Source organism: Henckelia pumila, chromosome 2 (genome assembly GCF_033568475.1).
Source record: "Henckelia pumila isolate YLH828 chromosome 2, ASM3356847v2, whole genome shotgun sequence".
NCBI classification, from domain to species: domain Eukaryota; kingdom Viridiplantae; phylum Streptophyta; class Magnoliopsida; order Lamiales; family Gesneriaceae; genus Henckelia; species Henckelia pumila.
The window spans coordinates 106,436,329-106,458,009 of record NC_133121.1 but is presented as its reverse complement, the minus strand read 5'-3'; the positions used below and the strand labels follow the sequence as shown (position 1 = coordinate 106,458,009).

Sequence of the window (21,681 nt, the reverse complement as noted above, 5' to 3'; positions counted from 1 at the left end):
TACATGTTTTATGCTGCCTCATTAAAAACCTTACTTGGAAAAACCCAGTGGGATAAAAACCATAGCAATAAAAAAAGAGTGCAACCACGTAAACTCTCCCTCATGTTAACACAAGTGGTTTTTCACATATTACGTATATTGCGCATCCCAATGTTATATATATGATTTCTGAATATTGTCGTAGAAAGTGCCTTTGTGAAGAGATCTGATGAGTTATCACTTGAATGAATGTAACATATATCAATATCTTTGTTCTTCTCAAGTTCTTGAGTGTAGGCAAAAAACTTTGGGGGGATATGTTTGGTTCTGTCACTTTTGATGTATCCTTATTTCATTTGAGCAATACATGCAGCATTATCTTCATACAACGTCACAGGCTTCTTGTCTACTGATAATTCACAAGAAGTTTGGATATGTTGTGTCATTGATTTTAGCCAAACACATTCACGGCTTGCTTCATGTAGCGCAATAATCTCAGCGTGATTTGATGAAGTTTTTACGAGTGTTTCTTCTGTGAACGCCAAGAAATCGCGGTGCCTCCACAAGTAAATACATATCCGGTTTGGGAACGTGCCTTATGTGGATCAGATAAATATCTAGCATCAGCATAACCAATGATACTTTGATTGGTGTCTTTTGAGTACAAAAGTCTCAAATCTGTCGTTCCTCGTAGATAACGGAATATATGTTTAATTTCGTTCCAGTGCCTCTTTGTTGGATATGAACTGAATCTTGTCAATAAATTTACAGCAAAAGATATATCAGGTCTAGTGCAATTTGCAAGATACATAAGGGCACCAATGACACTTAGATATGGTACTTTTGGACCAAGAATAACTTAATCATCTTCACATGAACGGAATGGATCTTTTTCTATGTTTAATGATCTTACAACCATTGGAGTACTTAATGGATTTGATTTATCCATATTAAAACATTTAAGGATATTTTCTGTATAATTTTTCTGGTGAACAAAAATTCCACATTCCTTTTGTTCGATTTGCAAACCCAGACAATACTTGGTTTTTTCAAGATCCTTCATTTCGAATTCTTCCTTCAAGTACATTATAACTTCTTGAATTTCTTTATTTGTTCCAATGATGTTTAAATCATCAACATATACAACAATAATTACACATCCGGATGTTGTTTTTTTTATGAAAACAAAAGGGCATATTGGATCATTTGCATATCCCTTTTTCATCAAGTGCTCACTTAGCCGATTATACCACATTCGGCCGGATTGCTTCAACCCATATAATGATCTTTGCAATTTTACAGAATAAAATTATTTGGGTTTTGAACTTTGTGCTTCAGGCATCTTAAATCCTTCAGAGATTTTCATGTATATATCACTATCAAGTGACCCGTATAAGTAAGCTGTAACAACATCCATAAATACATTTCCAAATTTTTAGATACGGCCAAATTAATCAAATATCTAAACGTAATTGCATCCATAACAGGAGAATACGTTTCTTCATAATCAATTCCAGGCCTTTGAAAAAAACCTTGTGCAACAAGTCTAGCTTTATATGTGACTATTTCATTTTTCTCATTTTGCTTTTGAATAAAAACCCATTTGTATCCAACAGGTTTTACACCTTCAGATGTGAGGACTATAGGTCCAAAAACATTATGTTATTTAGCAAATCCAATTCAACCTCGATGACATTTTTCCATTTCGCCCAATCATGACAAGTTTTACATTCGCCAAAAGATTTTGGTTCATGATCCTCATTTTCTTTTATGATGTCACAAGCCACATTATAAGAAAATATCTCATCAATATCTTCTATATCTTTTCGGTTTCATATTTTTCCAGTATTAATATAATTGATAGAGATTTAACGATTCTCGTCAGTTTGTGGTTCTAAAAGAACATTTTCATCATCAGGTGTTTCTTTTGGAACACCATTTTCTATTTTATGATCATCGTGTTTCTCTATGCCTTTCGTTTTTCGAGGATTTTTATCCTTGGAACCGACTGGCCTTCCACGCTTCAAGCGTTTTATTACATCATGAGTGTCTTCAATTTATTTCTTTGGAATTTCAATTCGAGCAGGAGCATTTACAACATATATATATGATTTTGTTACCCCTTTTGTGTCTGCAAATGCATCTGGCATTTGATTTGTAATTCTTTGGAAGTGCACAATTTGTTGTACATCTTTCTCACATTGTTTGGTTCTTGGATCCAAATGTAACAATGATGGTACATACCATGTGATTTCTTTTTCGATGTGTTTTTTTTCTCCCCCTAACATTGGAAAGATTTCTTTATTAAAATGACAATCAGCAAAACGTGCTGTAAACACATCGTTTGTCTGAGGCTCAAGATATCGAATGATTGATGGACTATCATAACCGATATAAATACCGATTTTTCTTTGAGGACCCATTTTTGATCGTTGAGGTGGTGCAATAGGCACATACACCATACATCCAAAAATTATCAAATGAAAAATATTTGGTTCTTTACCAAATGCAAGCTGCAATGAGAAGAATTTATGATATGCACTTGGTCTGATGCAAACTAATGTCGCAGCATGTAAAATTCCATGTCCCCGTATAGAAATATGGAGTTTTGTTTTCATAATCATTGGTCTAGCAATCAGTTGTAGACGTTTAATCAATGATTCAGCTAATCCATTCTGTATATGAACATGAACAACAGGATGTTCAACAGTAATTCTCATTGACATACAATAGTCATTGAAAGTTTGGAAAGTAAATTTTTCAGCATTATCAAGCCTTATTTTCTTGATTGTATAATCGAAAAATTGATTTCGCAATTTTATTATTTGAGCCATTAACTTACAAATGCCACATTCCGAGTGAAAATAAGAATACATGTGACCATCTGCTGGAGGCATCGATCAATACCATAAAATATCGAAATGGTCTACATGGTAGATGAATTGGCCCACAAATATCACCTTGAATACGTTCAAGAAATATGGGTGATTCTGTTTGGATGTTAGCTGGCAATGGTCTTATAATAAGTTTTTCAAGAGAACATGCTTTACATTAAAACTTATTATTCTGAAAGATCTTCTGGTCTTTCAATGGATGACCATGTGTATTTTCAATAATTCTTCGCATCATTATTGAACCAGGATGTCACAATCGATCATGCCAATTGGTGAATATTGAAGAACTATTAATCACCATATTTGATTTGATGGGCCTTATATATGTATAATTCAATCCAGTAGAGAGCATTGATAATTTTTCAACCACATATTTCTTTCTTGATTTATATGTGGTAAGACACATATATTTTTGATTTCCATCAGTTATCGTCTCAGTATCATATCCATGAGAATATATGTCATTAAAACTCAACAATTTTTTTTTCAATTGTGGAGAATATAAATCATCATTTATCAGAAATTTTGTACCATTTGGTAACAAAAATTGTGCTTTACCACAACCTCAATCAAGTCTACAAGACCTGATATTGTATTCACCATTGTTTTTGTTGGTTTTATTTCCAAGAAATATCTTTCATCCCGCAAAATAGTGTGCGTTGTACCACTATCCGGTATGCAAATTTCCATGATATTATTTTCATGTTTGCTAATAGAATTTTACATATCAAACTTCACAAAAATGCAATAAAAAAATTAAGTACAATACAAATGCAAAATATAACATGCTTTATAATACAAGAATGTATGAAAAATACAAATTTGTTACAATCTAGTCTCACCAATCTTTTAATCAATGTCTTCGAAATTATTCAAAAAAATCTGCAGCATTGAAACTAGTTGAACCAATTAAATGGTCACTATTTTCAACAAAATTGGTCTCTTTTCCTTTTCACTTTGTCAATTCTTTATAGAGCTTACATAGGTGCTCAGGGGTTCGACAAATATGTGACCAATGTCCTGGAGTGTCACATCTATAACAAACAATCTCAAATATTTTTTAGTGATTTTCATTTTCACTCGTATTTTCATGCTGCTTTTTTTGTGGGTGGTTCGTGACGTTCTTTTGAAATAAGTTATTGAAGTAATTATCTCGATTATTTTCATATCCACGGCTGTGACCACGACCGCGATCATTTTTACCTCCACGTCCACGTCTACGTCCACGTCTACGCCCACGTCCTTGACCTCGTCCACGACCAAAATCTGGTCTATGCCTTTGATTTTGGTTTTTATTTTTAATTACGACATTTTCTTCTGGAAATGTCGTTGATCCAGTGGGTCGGGATTGATGATTTCTTACTAATAATTCGTTGTTCTTTTCCGCCACAAGAAGACATGTGATTAGTTCAGAATATCTCGAAAATCCACGCACTCTATACTGTTGTTGTAGAGTTATATTTGATGCATGGAATGTGGAAAATGTTTTTTCAACCATTTCCATTTCAGTAACAACATGCCCACAAAATTTCAATTGCGAGACTATTCGATACATCGCAGAATTTTAATCACTGACTTTTTTAAAGTCTTGGAATCTCAACGTATTTCATTCATCACGGGCGGTCGGGAGTATAACTTCCCTTATATGCTCAAATCTTTCTTTCAGCCCTTTCCATAAAATCATTGGTCTTTTTCTGTGAGATACTGACGTTTCAATCCTTCATCAAGATGTCTACGTAAAAAAATCATAGACTTTGCTTTTTCTTGTGAGGATGATATATTATTTTCTTTAATGGTATCGCTTAGACCCAATGACTCAAGATGCATCTCTACATCGAGAGTACATGACATATAATTCTTTCCAGTGATATCGAGCGCAACGAATTCAATCTTTACCAAATTTGACATAGTGGTACTAGAAAAATAACAATGCATTTTATTAGTTAATTTTCATTAATATGACATACAAAATAATGGAAGAATGAAGATTACAAGTACGTGTACAAATAGAGAAAAAGTATGTGGTGAAAAATCGCTGGTGAATACAAGACTCGTGAGCATGATGATCATAATCGTTATGAAAAATAGCCTTAGAAATGCCATCATCTTCATCTTCGAAAAAAACCGAGGAGAAAATATTTTGAGAGAAAGAGTAAATTTTGGTGTGATTGAAAATGAGTTTGAGTGAACATATTTATAGGCAAAAAACTAGCCGTTTTGTTACCGTTTGTGACCGTTGGGGGTAAGAAAAAAACGAGCATGTGTTGAATAAAAATTCGTGATAATCATGTAATGCATATAATCATAATCATAATTAAATAATTATGTATATCATATCACATTATTATAAGTTCGATGTCATAGACAGCCTTTTATATAATAATATGAGATTATACGAATATGATTAGTATATAATACACAATAATATATATCATATCACGTTATTATAAGATCAGTGTCATAAACAACCTTTTATATAATAACATGAAATTATATATTAATACAGTTAGTATATATACATAATATATATATATATATATATATATATATATATATATCATATCACGTTATTATAAGGTCAGTGTCATAGACAGCCTTTTATATAATAACATGAAATTATATATTAATACAGTTAGTATATATACATAATAAATATATATCATATCACGTTATTATAAGGTCAGTGTCATAGACAACCTTTTATATAATAACATGAAATTATATATTAATATATATACATAAAAAAATATAAAAAATAAAATAAATATACTTACTTGTTGAATATTTTTATCTTCTCTTTGTGTTTTGGAGCGTCGGAAATTATAGAGAACCTTCGAGCGATCGTGCGGATAACGTATTGTGAAAAATTAAAAATTTATGGTAAAAAGTAAAAACTTCAAAACTCAAAATATATCAAACTCTACACTTTATAATATTTTTCTCTCAACTCAATTCTATATTTCTTCACAAATTGAGAGACCTATTTATAGATCTTATTTGGAGATTAGTCCAAAAATTAATACATCATCATCTACATCATCACACACTAATTTTCAACATTTTACAACTCAATATTCAACATTCAACATTCAACTCTAATATATATATATATATATATATATATATATATATATATATATATATATATATATATATATATATAATATTTTCAACACTATGAAGACTTTTTCCTTTTTTAAAAAAGTTTTCATTAATTGATTTTTAATTCCGTACTAAAATGAGGCCCGAATGCCACACATGAATTGGCATTAACATCTGTCGACCCTCTAAGTTTGGGCTCTATAAAAAAGTAAAATAAGTAAAAAATTTCCCCCTCTCCACCCCAACCCACCCCAAACCAAGTTTTATTCAAAAACAAAAAATGAGGCCCAAAGCAATGAATCACTGTTAATGTGCAAAGGTGAATTCCTAGGGTTTTGTGGATTACAACTACAACCGTCAAATGGATTGAGCTTGTCCAACCAAATGGTGGGTTGGTTGGTTGCAGGTGACCCGCTTTAACACGCAAAATATAACTAAAAATTAATGAAATTGAGTGGGTTGGTAATTTTCTAACTCGTTCAAATAACAAATTGGTTCATCTCAACAAATGATGGGTTTTGACCCGTTGGAGATCAACCTTTTTTTCTACAGCTACACAAGTCAATGAATGAATTATAATCTTTAGTTGTCATGTGTTAAGTTATGGGCCGGACCAATTCCAAATAACGAAAATTTGCAAGACTAAAATTATAATTTTTCATTTTCAATTCCAAATCTCTTGAATATCGAAGAAATCGCTAATCATTTTTTCTTTATTTTTTTCCTTTTTTTTTTGAAATAAAACTTTTCATTAAATTAAAAGTGTTAAGTTATGGGCCTGACCAATTCCAAATAACGAAAATTTGTTTGACCAAAATTATAATTTTTAAGATGCGCCACTCGATCGTCGCATATATTGAAAATTGAAATGATATAAAACAATAAAATTTCAGAGTATCTTGTATAGCCTTCACGACTGCACCATTAGAGCCCCAAATCTTCCTCCAAATCTTCCTATGACTATTGATGGTTTGTATGGCTTGTGTTGAATCGTAGAAAATAATTTACAATTACTTGGTCATATATTTTAGTCATCAAACTGGTTTATTCGATTAAGCTTATTAAAAATAATAATAATTAACTATTAGAGTAGCTTTTAATTGAAATATTTCTTTAGATACCAGCTCTATTAAAAATATATTATTAACAGTAACCACGAAAAATTTGGCTCTATTCATAGGATAATACTTAGCGGGTGGTGTGGAGTTTTGTGATTGGTTTAAATTATGTGAGTCTCATATTATTATGTGGGGTCCGCATGATTTAGACCAATCACATGCTTCCATAGAGCCGTCAATTTAGGTTAGGTCTGCCGGGTCGGCCCGGCCCGGCCCGACACATAACTTAAGTGGGTTGGGTTGAAATATTTTCAACCCAACAAAAGGTGGGCCTAGATGGGCCAACCCGCCAAGGCCCGCGACCCGCGCGGGTTGGCCCGCGGGCCTGAAGAATTAATAATTTATTTTTATTTTTATTGTGATATATGTATTTTTTAATAAAAATTTTGAATTTTTTTCGTATTAATTACTTTATATAAAATTACACACATGAAATCAATAATTAAAAATTTTATTAGTATGTTTCGATTAATATTTATTTATGAAATGATATTTATAATTAATTATAATATTTTTATTTATTTTTATTTGTCGTTAGCCAACCCGCGGGCCAGCCCGCTTAACCCGCAACCCACCTTGGGTTGGGTTGGGTTGAGTATTTTCGGCCCGCCATCGACCCGCCAAAAAGTTGATTTTTGGTTGGCCGGCCCGTCCCGCCATGGGTTGGCCCGTTTGACAGCTCTATGTTTCCACATACCCCATTGGATAATACCCATGGGGGTAGGCCAGTAACTACCCAGAAAATTAATGGCTGTGAAAGCTAGAGGTGGCAAAAATTCCCGAAATCCCGACCCTTCCCGAATCCCATCTCATTTCCGTCCCAAAAAAATCCCAACCGAAATTTTTCTGACCTGAACTTTCCGGATTTTTCCCATTCCGATTAATATCGGGAGAGAGATCGAGAATAAAACCTTATCCCGACGGGATTCCCGACGGGATTCCCGACCTGTTTCAAAATAATATAATAATATATTTTATTAATAACTTTATTAATATTATAAGCTAAATATTATTAGGTTTCAACTCATATAACACTTAATTGTTGACTTAATTCATATAATTTTTATTGTTGGAACCATAAAATTGTAAAATCACGAAATGACATTTTATTTTTGTGTATTTTTTTTAAAATAAATTAATAATTTAATTAATTTATATTAATAATTATCTAATTAGAACAAATATGTAGAAAAAGACTCAAGAGATTAATTTGACAATCTATTTAACAAAATTTATTTAGTAATTATATCCGAACATTTTATTAATAATTATCCGATACATTTTTTCTTTTAACAAAATCTTGAAACATTATTCAAAATATTTTAATATTATATATTTTAAATTAAATATTTATTTTTATTTATAAATATAAGTTTTTAAATAGTATATTTAATAAAATAATCGCATTTTTTTTATAATTCGGGGATTTCTCTCACAACTCGAGATTTCGAATAATCGGGTTCCGAAATATTTTGGGTACAGGATTGGAAGAAAAACAAGTTTTCCAATTTTTTTCGGGATGAGAGTTGGGGAGGAGATTTACGGAACGGATCTCGATCCTATTCCATCCCGTGACTGAAAGACACGTGTCTTACCCCAACCACCCACGCGCGCAAGCTCCATTGATTCTTGTAACAGAACAAAACCTCGATCCTTAGTGGAAATTTTCAGAGTGAAATTACGTATAGCTAGCTTCTTCCCCACATGCCAACAGGCAGCCCGCTGCGCTACGTGTTGCCCCACGGTCTCTAGATTTGCATGCTCCCTTTGCCACCTTTCTGTGTTTTTGTCGTTCCCATTTTCGATAAAATGGTGGGATTTCACATGGTGAAGGATTGAGAATGGAGGCAGAAGCAGAGCCATGGCTTTTGGAAGATGCCAGTATGGGTTCGAATTTGAGCATACTGCAGAAGAGATCGGAGTCGATGGTTGGGTTCCTGAGAATTCTTTTGGCCAATATTCGAGAGGTTCTTCTGGGGACCAAGTTGTCCATTTTGTTCTCCGCTATACCAATCGCCATTGTTGCGGAGCATCGCGATTACGGGAGAGTGAGTGCTCTTGCATGTAACTAATGTTAACAATTTAGAGCTGTCGAAACGGGTCTAGCTATACGAGTCGACCCGTTCATACCAAAAAAATAAGTGGATTGGTTGGTAATATCTGGTCTCGTTAGCCCATTTTGACACCAATATACTCGATAACGTAACCAAAAAAAAATTTGATGTTCCTTTCTTGGTTATTATATATGAACAGGCGTGGGCGTTCGCTTTGAGCCTAATTGGACTCACTCCGCTAGCCGAGAGAGTCAGCTTTCTGACAGAGTAAGTATATACATATGATTTCTATGTATAATACTCGCAATGTATTGCTATAATCTAATTATCAATATATAACTGCAGGCAAATTGCTTTCTACACAAATCCAACAGGTATATTATATCGAAAATTAATGATGCTTTTGATTTTTGTAAGTAAAAGAATTAATTTTTTAGAACAATAATGAAAAGTTGAAATCTGCAGTGGGAGGGCTTCTGAATGCAACATGTGGAAATGCGACGGAGCTTATAATATCCATAGTTGCTCTTATTCATCACAAAGTAGATGTGGTCAAGTACTCTCTGCTGGGTTCCATACTGTCTAATCTTCTTCTAGTCCTCGGAACTGCTCTCTTTTGTGGCGGAATCGCTAACCCTTCTAAAGAACAAAAATTTGACACGGTAGATTAATATAATAATATATAGTTTTATTCAATTCTCAACATTGGTTTTCTCGTGTGAATGTGTGGGGAAAATAAATCTTGATAGAAACAAACGGGCGTGAACTCGGTACTGCTGTTGTTGGGATTGTTGTGCCACTTGATGCCTGTGATGCTGAAGTTTTCTGGAACGCCCGCGGAGTTGATGGCAGCTGCCGAGCTGCAGTTGTCGAGGGCGAGTTGCGTTGTGATGCTCGTCGGGTACATTGTTTACCTTTTCTTCCAGTTATGGACTCATCGACAACTATTCGAAGATGAAGAGGTGAGTGTTGGATTGGTTTGGTTTGGGAATCATCAAGAAATCATGTAGATACTTGTGATTCCACGAATTTATAGTTGTGATTAGCAGGTGAGTGAAGAGGAAGACGGCGACTTGATGTCGAATGAGAAACCGGGCCCGGTAATCGGGTTCTGGAGTGCGTGTTTCTGGCTAGTTCTAATGACCGGAATCATTGCTCCTTTGTCCGAATACATCGTTGCCTCGATCGAAGTAAGTGCTAACTGACAAGGGATGGGGTGAAGTGAAGAAACAGAGGTGTCGATTGAAGAAAGAAATCAAACATGAAAGTTTTAATTTTTTGCTTGATCATGATCATGAACAGGTTGCTTCGGAGGCTTGGGGGATATCTGTGAGCTTCATAAGTGTGATCTTGCTGCCAATAGTTGGAAATGCAGCAGAACATGCTGGAGCCATCATTTTTGCTTTCAAGAACAAATTGGTACGCGTTAGTTTCGTTCCGATGCGATTAATGTGGAAATGTTAGCAAATGTGAGCAATCATATATATATAATGAATGATCTGGGAGATGGTGCAGGATATATCTATAGGCCTTGCTTTAGGTTCCGCTACTCAAATCGCCTTGTTCGTGGTAAAAAATTCTTGATCTCCAGGCTAAGTTTTCTCAGCTCTTATATATTTGATTGATTATATTGATCGGAAATGTTATGTTTGTAGATACCATTGAGTGTACTCATGTCATGGATAATTGGTATGGACATGGACCTGGACATCCATCCCCTCGAAACTAGCTGTCTTGCGCTATCGATACTCGTTACAGCATTCGCCTTGCAGGTAGAGCGATCGATTCAGCTAGCAAAACCCGAATTAGACATGTTTTGAGTATCTTGTTTTTTTGCTAAGATCGGCAAGAATTTGATGACAGGATGGAACATCTCATTACTTGAAGGGACTGGTTCTTGTGCTGTGTTACATTGTCATGGGGGCTTGCTTTTATTTGTTGAGGGGGCCAAATGTTAAGCTCTGATTGTTGTTTCTAATGATGAACTTGCATACATGGTGGTGCTTTTCAATTATTCGTAATCTCCTTTATTTATTTATTTATTTATTTATTTATTTATTAATTATATATATGTTATGTATTTTGAACCATAGATGGAAATCCATAGCTATTCGACTTAGGAGTAACGGTTGGTTCGGTTAACTAAAAAAACAGACAAATCAAATTGACTTTACGGATTTATTTTGTGAGTAGAATATTCAAATTAAGTATAGTGTAGTGTTAGATTGGCTTTGTTCATCATATCTATGTTATATCTTTACTATGTAATAAAATATCAACCTCATTTTATTAAAAATAAGTATATACACTTTTCGAATATAACTGTATCAGAGAACATAACTTAATATATGTTCATGAACAATGAACATAACTTGAGGTGAGATTCGAATTTTGATATGGTTAGTCTCTATGTTGAGGTGAGTTTGTGTTCACCTCAACGTTGTGCTTATATAAAGTGTCCATGCTAAGTGTTTACTGTATCAAAGCTTATATTTAGGTTTCAAATTTGAGATTTCGTTCCAATTTTAATATCATAAAAGTAGATAAATTATAAGTCACTTATGTTATATTAATAATTTGGTTTCGAATTAAGACTAATGCCCCACTGCACGATTTGGTATCGAATTAAAATTAATGTCTCACTGTTTACGTTGCGTGTTTATATAATTTTTTTTTAAAATTTTCCAAGTTGTTATTAAAATTGACGAAGGAATAAATTATAATTATAATATTGCTAAGATTAAAAATGTAATTTCTTAAAACTGTCAAAGTTATATTTGTGAAAATTACTAAGTGGTGAAATGACATTTATTTATTGAAAAGAGCAAACAAAACCATACCAAACCCAAGAATTTGTCTCTTTAAGGCTGAAGTTTAATAGTAATACATACATAGAAATAGATATTAAATATTTTTAGGACTAATTAGGCCAGTTTGGTTACAAAAGTATTTTGCATTAAAACATTTTTTTTAAGAAAAAAAAAACCACTTGTTCTAATTTCTTAATCCAAACGGATAAAAAAAATCGCTTTTCTGTTCTGATTTCTTAATCGAAACGTACTGAACTCAGACCATCCAACATATTTAGCTAGTGTTGGCCCAACAAATAATCGGTTCCTCCCCCAATTCCCCTTCCTTATTTCTGCCTAAACTTTTCTCTTTCGCCTCCAGACGCCGTCGCTGCCGCCTGCCACCCTTTTTACCGGCGGCCACCCTCTCCCACGCTCTCTCGCTGGCCGCCGTCGCTCATGCCGTTAGGTAATAGGTATTTTAATTTCATTTTTGATTTTGAATGGTTTAATCTTCATTCTTCACATACAGAAAAATAATGGTGCACTATGAGCTAACATTTATTGATTAAAAATTTAAAAGATAGATATCTTTTTTATTTGCATTATTATTTGAGCGTGTGATATGAGGATTTCGTGGGTTTAAGGTTTTCTGCATATTAGCTCTTGATTGTGTATCAATTAAGATATGGAAAAGCAAAATTTTTGGTGCTTTTTAGTTTTAATTGAGATTTATAATTGAGATGTAAGTGCAAAAGAGAGGAACACTTTCATAGTAAAACTCATGAATGTCCTAGGTATTTACTAGTTAGGCTGAAGTTGATTTTCGCTCATAAAAAAAAATAATAATAAATTCATTGACGGCACCAAATTGGTATGACTTGAGAGAGAAATTTTTATTTTGTCCATTTAAGTTTACCCAGAAAATTTTCAGCGATAAGGCCACGCAACAGCGAATGTGCGACGGCGGCGGAAGTGTCTGTTCGATAATGTGATATTCGAATTTCACTCGCCTCATCTACTCCCATGCAGGTCGACATAGCAATGGCGAATCGAAGTTTCCTCTGGGATTTAGCTAAAAAATACTTCACCGCAGGGCTCATTGGCCTCACTATATCGGACCGTTTTGTCAGCGTCACTGCAGTTCGCGGTTCTTCCATGTATCCAACTCTCAACCCCCACAAAAAGTACTCCGATGGATTTGTAATTGGTAAAGTTACCTTCCCTCCCCCCCCCCCCCCCCCCCCCCCCCCCTTCGGCACGTTATTTCTTTTGGTTTAATTGAAAATCAACAAATTTTATTATGATATATGATATGTAAAATTAGTTTAGATATCTGGGTTGTTATTTTATTATGTGGTAATAGGCGGCTGCATCCAGAGAGTAATTGATATTCGATCTTCACACCTCTTTGTTCATTAGGAATATGTGATGAAAATTGATAGTCCATGCCTTTTGTTTTCTTTCCTGCACTTGGTTGTTTCTGAACGGGGGCCCTTAATTCATACCCTATTACTAATGAGTTTTGATTAGTTCTCTGTTTGATTTGCAGATGACTATGTATTGGTTGAGAAATCATGCCTAGAAAAGTACAAATTCTCTCGGGGAGATGTAGTAGTTTTCCGGTAATTCAAGATTTCCTGATTCAGATGTCTTTTTTCTTGGTACTCATTAGTTATGTTTGATTGAGCAGGTTGTCTTTGTATTTAATGTCTATGCTTTTGTTTGATGCTGATGATTCAAGATCTCAGCTCCCATTACCATAAGTTAGATGAAGGTTTTGGATTTCGGTTGCAATTGGTGTTAACTCATTTAGAAGAAGTTACTTTTTAAAGTTTACAAAAAGAGTGTTTGACATAAAACACGGTAATTGATGATTTTGTATCTTTGTGTATGGCATACATATTGGGGGCCTGGGGCAGCATGCTTTATCATTCATGCCTTTCTCTGCTAAGTTCTCATCTCTGTTGTCTTTCTTTTGTAGTCAAAGTAAATAGTTTTTAAATGCCCTCAACTTGTTGAACCATGACCTTCCAGTTTGTAGACATGGAAGTGGAGAATTTGGATTGAATGTATATTATTTTCTTGATATCTATCTTATATAGGATATAGGTATGCATATGGTTTAGATGTCTTAATCTAGGAGGAAACAAATTAATTTTAAAAATTAAACGATAAAATTTAAAGGAAGAAAGCATTTGCTGCATGACTTAATGAAAATAAAAAATGAGTGCTCTGCTTGATGTGGCCATTGATGATTAAAAGAACAATGATATTAAAGAATGTGTTGGATATTAAATATTATCTAGTTAGTTATTGATTAGGATAATTGTGTTTGTATTTAAAAGAGTTATCTGATAAGTTGTTAGTAGAATATTTTGATGTGATAAGACTCCTAGGTTATTTATAATTCTGTATCCAGCATCTATGATCGATAACGTGAAAATAAAAGAGAAACTTTCTACTGTGTTCTTTCATCTTTAACTTCATGGTATCAGAGACCTTGAAAGGTCCATGACAAAGTACGGCCGTATGGCATCCGCATCCGACAATTCCTCCTCCCCAAACCACACGATGGGTATCTCTGATAATACATCCATTCCAATCACCAACCATAAATTGAATGGCCAAAATTATCTTCAGTGGTCCCAATCTGTGATGCTGTTTATATGTGGGAAAGGCAAGGACGATATATTATCAGGTGCGAGACGCTGCCCTGCAAAAGATGCCAAGGATGATACTGGTTTTAAAAGCTGGAAGGCCGACAACAGCATGGTGATGTCCTGGCTAATCAATTCCATGACACCTGATATTGGAGAAAACTTCCTTCTTTATCCCACGGCAAAGGATATCTGGGAGGCTGCCCGAGACACCTACTCATGCAAGGACAATACCGCTGAGTTATTTGAAATTGAAAACTTTCACGATTTAAAACAAGGGGATGCACCGGTCACCCAATACTTCACTACTCTCACTCGCTCATGGCAGCAATTGGATCTGTTTGAAGTGCTTGAGTGGAAATGCCCGGATGATGAAAAAACGTACAAGGCCATTGTTGAGAAGAAGCGGGTGTTTAAATTTTTAATGGGCCTCAACTCACAACTAGATGACGCTCATGGTAGAATTCTCGCGACAAAGCCCATGCCCAGCTTGCGTGCAGCCTTCTCTGAAGTGCGCCATGAAGAGAGCAGAAGGAAACTCATGTTGGGGTCACCACCAAATGCTTCCGTGGTAGAGGGATCAGCCCTGGCTTCTCATCGCATCTCTTCACATGCTTTCTCCGCTGCTGATTATTCCACCCAATCTCTTGGGTCTACTTCCCAATCCAGTGCCTCCAACAACAATATGCGGAATGGCAGACCTTGGTGTGACAAATGCAAGAAACCAAATCACACTTTAGATACTTGTTGGAGGATCCACGGCAAGCCTGCTAACTGGAAGCCAGCCCGGGAAAGGCGTGCCAATTCTGCCACTGTGGAAAGTACTTCAAATGACCAGCAACCATTCTCCAAAGAACAGCTTGAGATGCTGCACAAACTCTTCAATCAAACAGTTCCAGTTGGTGCACCAAATTCTATTCCCTCCATTATTGGTGCTGGAAGTTTAGCACATAAAGGTATCATTTCTACTGCCTTGTTATCGCAGCACATGTTGTCCGATTTTTGGATCATTGATTCAGGTGCATCAGCGCATATGACAGGGAATCTGAAATTCTTCCAAGAGTACCGCCCGTACTCGACCTCCTCCTCAATAAAAATTGCAAATGGGTCGTGTTCTAAAGTGCTGGGCTCAGGGACAGTTCCGATATCACGAAATTGTTCTTTACAATCGGTTTTGTTTGTCCCCGACCTTGATTGTAATTTGTTATCTGTCAGCTGCTTAACACGGGATCTTAAGTGTACCACTCAATTCACGCATGATTCTTGTGTGTTTCAGGACTTGGCATCGGGGAAGAGGATTGGCAATGCTGAATATTGTGATGGGTTGTACCTTCTCAAGTTGTCGCCAGTTTCTTCCCCTTTAAATTGGAACAGTAACCGAGCTTTGTTTTCTGATTCTGCAGCTTCTCCAACTGAAAATAATGATATTTTGTTATGGCATTTTCGATTAGGACACCCCAACTTTGTATATCTTGAGAAGTTGTTTCCTTCTTTATTTCGTAACAAAAATTCCAAGTTTATTCATTGTGATGTGTGTCAATTGTCGAAACATACTCGTGCTACTTTCACTCCACAACCATACAAGCCATCACAACCATTTTCACTCATCCATAGTGATATATGGGGTCCTTCGAATATTAAAAATGTCACGGGCTCTCGCTGGTTCTTACTTTTTGTTGATGATCATACTCGTGTCTCTTGGGTATTTTTAATGAAGGACAAATCTGAGACATCAGAGTTGTTCAAACGCTTCAATGTCATGATCCAAAATCAATTCTCGACCCGCATTAAGGTTTTGAAAACTGATAGAGCCCGAGATTACTTCAACTCTGCCCTAGGCACTTACCTCCAAAACGAAGGGATAATCCACCAAAGCTCTTGTGTCTACACCCCCCAACAAAATGGGGTTTCTGAGCGAAAGAATCGCCACTTACTTGAAGTAGCCAGATCTTTACTCTTTACCCATAGTGTTCCTAAGCATTTTTGGGGAGATGCTATCCTAACTGCAGCTTAGCTTATCAACCGAATGCCATCTCGTGTCCTCCATTACAAAACACCCATCCAGACCCTTCAGGCTTCCTTTCCTTCCACACACCTAATTCATAATATTCTCTTAAAAATTTTTGGTTGCTCCACTTTTGTGCACTTACATGATGGTGGAAAACTCGATCCTCGAGCGATAAAATGTCTCTTCCTTGGGTACTCCCCAAATCAAAAAGGGTACAAATGTTACTCCCCGGTTACGAAAAGATTTTACACCTCCATGGATGTCACATTTTTTGAGCATGAACCTTTCTTTCCCAAATCTTCGATTCGATTCAGGGGGAGATGGAACCAAGCGAATCTCACAATTGGGAACTCCACACACCCGCCTTTCCTCAATTAGAACCTCTTGAGAATTCAACCCATGCTCCAACAACTACTGACAGTCCACCAAATCAGCCCTTACAAGTGTACTCTCGAAGAAAACTACGCCATCACAAAACCATACTGCACCCAGATCAAAATCAGCAAAGCCTTGACACTTTCCTGGAGCCAACTTCCATTGAAAATACACAAGGTAAGACTGATCCTAACTGTGATACATCACATGATGATATTGATGATAGGCCTGTTGCATTAAGGAAAGGGACTCGATCATGTACACAGCATTCTATATGTCATTTTGTTTCACTTGAACATTTATCATCTGCATATCAAGCTTTGTGACCAGATTGGACCAGGTTCAGATTCCTCCATCTATAGAAATTGCTCTCCAAGATCCAAAATGGAAGGTGGCCGCATTTGAAGAAATACAGGCCTTTGAGAACAACAATACTTGGGTCATCACTCAACTTCCCCCAGGGAAACGGACAGTTGGATGTAAGTGGATTTTCTCAGTGAAATACAAAGCCGATGGCAGCATAGAAAGGTTTAAAGCTCGTCTGATAGCAAAGGGATACACACAATCATATGGTATCGATTACCAAGAAACATTTGCCCCAGTTGCTAGACTCAATACCATCCGAGTTCTTCTATCACTTGCTGCAAACCTGGACTGGCCACTGTTTCAGCTGGACGTGAAAAATGCATTCCTGAATGGAGATCTGGAGGAGGAAATCTATATGGATATCCCACCTGGATTTGTATCTGAGTCAACTACAAATAAAGTATGCAAATTGAAGAAATCACTGTATGGCTTGAAGCAATCTCCCCGGGCTTGGTTTCATCGTTTTTCAAATGTTCTGAAAAATAATGGTTACATCCAGGGTCAATCTGATCACACCTTGTTTATCAAACACACAGAGGAAGGAAAGATCACAGCACTAATAGTTTATGTTGATGATATTGTATTGACAGGGAATGATGCTGAGGAGATGATACGTGTAAAATCCTTACTCTCGAAGGAATTTGAAATGAAGGATCTTGGAAATCTCAAATATTTTCTAGGAATGGAAGTGGCTAGATCATCTCATGGGATTTCAATTTCTCAAAGAAAGTATGTGCTAGATCTCTTGAAAGAAACTGGAATGTTGGGGAGCAAGCCAGTTGACACTTCTATGGATGCTAATGGTAAACTTTCAGTTGGAAATAACAGTCCACCAGTTGACAAAGAAAGATATCAAAGATTAGTTGGCAAATTGATCTATCTCTCACACACACGTCCAGATATTGGGTTTGCTGTGAGTGTTGTTAGCCAATTCATGAATCACCCGACAGAGGACCACATGAATGCAGTGTACCGAATATTGAGATATCTGAAAAAGAATCCAGGAAAAGGACTATGCTTCAAGAAGTCGTCAATCAGAAACATCGAAGTGTACAGTGATGCTGATTGGGCTGGATCACTTACTGATAGGCGATCAACGTCGGGATATTGCACATTTGTGTGGGGAAACTTAGTAACTTGGAGGAGCAAAAAGCAGTCTGTAGTCGCACGTAGCAGTGCAGAAGCTGAATACAGAGCCTTAGCACAAGGCATTTGTGAGGGAATGTGGCTGAAAAGACTATTCACTGAATTGAAGCTTGAAGATGGTCAACCTTTTAAAATGATGTGTGATAATCAAGCAGCCATAAGTATTGCCAAGAATCCTGTTCACCACGATCGAACGAAGCATATTGAAATAGACCGCCACTTTATAAGTGAGAAGATTGAGAAGAAGATCATTGATCTCAACTACATCCCCTCTCACTTACAAATTGCGGACATCCTGACTGAAGCCCTTCATCGGCCGAATTTTGATGACATGAGTTCCAAGCTGGGCATGATCAACATATATGACCCAGCTTGAGGGGGAGTGTTGGATATTAAATATTATCTAGTTAGTTATTGATTAGGATAATTGTGTTTGTATTTAAAAGAGTTTTCTGATAAGTTGTTAGTAGAATATTTTGATGTGATAAGACTCCTAGGTTATTTATAAATCTGTATCCAGCATCTATGATCGATAACGTGAAAATAAAAGAGAAACTTTCTACTGTGTTCTTTCATCTTTAACTTCAGAATGATTTCATGGTAGCTTTGTGAATCTTCCCCGATAAGCAATATGTATAGATACTCTCACGAGGCTGGGGGTTGTGCGAATTTGAGGCGGCTTGGTTACCCTTTTGCATGAGTCTGGGGATTGTGCGAATTTGAGGCTGCATGTTTACCCTTTTGGATGAGCTGTATCATATGATTTTCTGCTTAAAAATTATCTTTCTAGCTCTCTAATCATTGAAATGTGTTTAATTTCCTGTGTAGCTCTCCGAGTAATTTTAAAGAGAAACACATAAAGAGAATCACAGCCCTCTCAGGTGACTGGGTCGATCATTCTTTCTCATCTGATGCTGTGAGGATCCCTGAAGGGCATTGTTGGGTTGAGGGGGACAATGTATCATGCAGCATGGACTCGAGGTTAATTGGCCCGGTATGTTCCATTTCACTTCAGTTATATACTTTTGTGAGGTTAAACTGATATTGGTGTAATCCCTTCAATAAAGTCTACAGAAATAAACGGAACACTTATAGAAATTCTGGGTACAGATTTTGTTTTGTTTCAATGATCTGCTCGTTCATTTATGAAGTAAAGGTACATATTTCAAAGTTAAAAGCATGGTTACTTCTTGTCACAGAGTTAGAGGTCATGCATGTCGTGATGTCGATGAAATCGTTGAAAACTAGTATTTCTTCGCAACTTTCTTGACTCAGAAATGCTATTATTGGCAGATTCCTCTCGGCTTGATTTGTGGACGGATTACTCATGTTGTCTGGCCGCCTCAAAGAATCGGTAGAATTAGCGGCGGGCCAAGCGATCAGGTTGAGTGGAGTGAACAGAAGGCATTTTAATGTAATATTCATGGGAAAACCCAGTAATTCCCGAGATATTAGACATGATAAAGTTAATTTATCCGGGGACATATTATCTGTCTTAAACAAGTGCTGATTCTTGTTTGAGAAGTGTATAGAGACTATTACAGGTGATATGTACCTACTTTTGATCAATCCATTTAGGCAGCGTTTGAGAGAACTTTTAGGAAGTACCTCTCAACTCTTTCTGAATAAAATTTTACAAAATTTCAAAATTTTGTTAACGAAAAACATAAAAGTGCTTCTTATAAGCTCACTACCTTAGTCTCATATGGAACCATGCAGTTTTGGAGTTGATTAAGGCATAGTTTGGTACATAGGATAGGATAAATATAGGATATATAATATAAGGATAAACTAAGGATAAGTAAAATGATAGGATATTATAGTGAATGTTTGGTATGATTTTAATAAGAGTGATTAAATTTATACATTCGATTGTAATGACAAAATTAATACTATCGTAATGTGGAGGAGAATGAGGCGTAAATGTTTTTATATGTGGAGGATAATCATGTCTTTTTGTAGTATTTTTTAGTTGTATTAAATTTATCACACCAAATCAAAGGGATATATAGTCCCCTTGTCAAAGCATTTATCAAGGGCCCATTGACTTATCATGGGCTTTTTAAAAATGTACCAAGCATGAAATGAAGAAGGATAATTTATTAATCACTTTCTTATCATGTGTACCAAGCTACGCCTAAAAATAGTGGCGTGATGCGCAAAACTCATTGTCTTGTTCACTCTTTGAACCGATGACATCGAGTAGAGGTTTATTATGCTTCAGGACAAAAACACTTTTGAGTGTTAATTACTTCGTGTTTCATTTAGTGCAGAAACTTCTATTGAGTTTGTGATATGGAATTAGCTTTCCAAAATAAAGATATATTCTTCTCGTATTCATAAAATTGGGGTTAAATTTTGCATTGAATATCTATGTTTTTCATCTTATTTATAAATATATTGAAAATATCATGATTTTAGAAATATACCAAGCTAAAAGCCTAAAATGACATCAAATACTTATCCACTGCTAATTTTTGTTCAGATAGATTTTTATTATTAGAATTTGGCTGCACGGTCTTTAAGCTTGTATTTGAACAACCTCAATAAAAATAAACTCTTTTTATGGTGTTGGGTTATCTCTTTTAACAAATATCTTATTTTAATATTTTATTTTCTTACATATTTTCTTATTTACTCACTATGCGTTTTGCCCATTTTTTACATAATTTATTATTATTTTTCTAAATTAACATATATGATAGTTTTATTTCAAATATAAATTTAAGATTTATGGTACAGTTTTTTTTAAAAAAAATTCATATATATAACTATTTATATTATCTTCATGATATTGTAACTTTTTTTAATAACATAAAATTTTGTTTGAGAAATCTTCTAGGCTCAGTTTGGTTCGAGTGATATGGTTGATAATATATAGATAAGTAATGTAATGCAATAAAAAATAAATAAGAAATTATAGTTAATATAATATTTGATTTGATTGATAAATTATGGTTTATTGATTTTATTGATTAAATTTTATATAAAAAAATGATAAATTACAATTTTATCCTTTTAATAATAAATAAAATATGAATAATATTATTTATAAGAGGTTAATATAGTAATTTGAATTTAATTATTTGATTGATGTAAGAAAAATAATTAATGATTTGATTGATGTAAAATAAATAATTAAGAGATGAATAAATAATATGTCAAAAAAAACGCGGGATTAGATGTGATA

At 35.1% G+C, this 21,681-nt stretch overlaps 2 protein-coding genes across 3 annotated transcripts; both read left to right on the top strand.

Annotated features, from left to right (window-relative positions):
* The first annotated feature begins 8,868 nt into the window (after positions 1-8,868).
* On the top strand, positions 8,869-11,112 carry LOC140878096 (vacuolar cation/proton exchanger 3-like). Its single transcript, XM_073281702.1, has 10 exons — positions 8,869-9,141; positions 9,347-9,414; positions 9,493-9,521; positions 9,613-9,809; positions 9,897-10,109; positions 10,197-10,337; positions 10,450-10,566; positions 10,663-10,716; positions 10,803-10,919; positions 11,011-11,112. Exons 1-10 carry the CDS (start codon positions 8,935-8,937, stop codon positions 11,110-11,112), a joined length of 1,245 nt encoding a protein of 414 aa, XP_073137803.1. The 5' UTR covers positions 8,869-8,934.
* A 1,073-nt stretch (positions 11,113-12,185) lies between these two features.
* Positions 12,186-20,041, top strand: LOC140884074 (uncharacterized). 2 transcript variants are annotated; one of them, XM_073290741.1, is made up of 5 exons: positions 12,186-12,412; positions 12,969-13,146; positions 13,489-13,561; positions 19,320-19,485; positions 19,785-20,041. In XM_073290741.1, exons 2-5 carry the CDS (start codon positions 12,981-12,983, stop codon positions 19,902-19,904), a joined length of 525 nt encoding a protein of 174 aa, XP_073146842.1. In that variant the 5' UTR covers positions 12,186-12,412; positions 12,969-12,980; the 3' UTR covers positions 19,905-20,041. The 2 variants fall into 2 exon arrangements, with proteins under 2 accessions (XP_073146842.1, XP_073146840.1); XM_073290739.1 differs by having other exon boundaries at positions 12,187-12,405.
* The last annotated feature ends 1,640 nt before the right edge of the window (positions 20,042-21,681 follow it).

Excerpts from the sequence above, each read along its gene's own strand:
- LOC140878096 (XM_073281702.1), top strand. The coding sequence starts at position 8,935 with ATGGAGGCAGAAGCAGAGCCATGGCTTTTGGAAGATGCCAGTATGGGT. Across the intron at positions 9,810-9,896 it reads AAGAACAAAAATTTGACACG|AAACAAACGGGCGTGAACTC; the intron begins GTAGATTAATAT and ends AAATCTTGATAG. Across the intron at positions 10,567-10,662 it reads TTGCTTTCAAGAACAAATTG|GATATATCTATAGGCCTTGC; the intron begins GTACGCGTTAGT and ends GAGATGGTGCAG.
- LOC140884074 (XM_073290741.1), top strand. The coding sequence starts at position 12,981 with ATGGCGAATCGAAGTTTCCTCTGGGATTTAGCTAAAAAATACTTCACC. Across the intron at positions 13,562-19,319 it reads GGAGATGTAGTAGTTTTCCG|CTCTCCGAGTAATTTTAAAG; the intron begins GTAATTCAAGAT and ends TTTCCTGTGTAG. Across the intron at positions 19,486-19,784 it reads ACTCGAGGTTAATTGGCCCG|ATTCCTCTCGGCTTGATTTG; the intron begins GTATGTTCCATT and ends TATTATTGGCAG.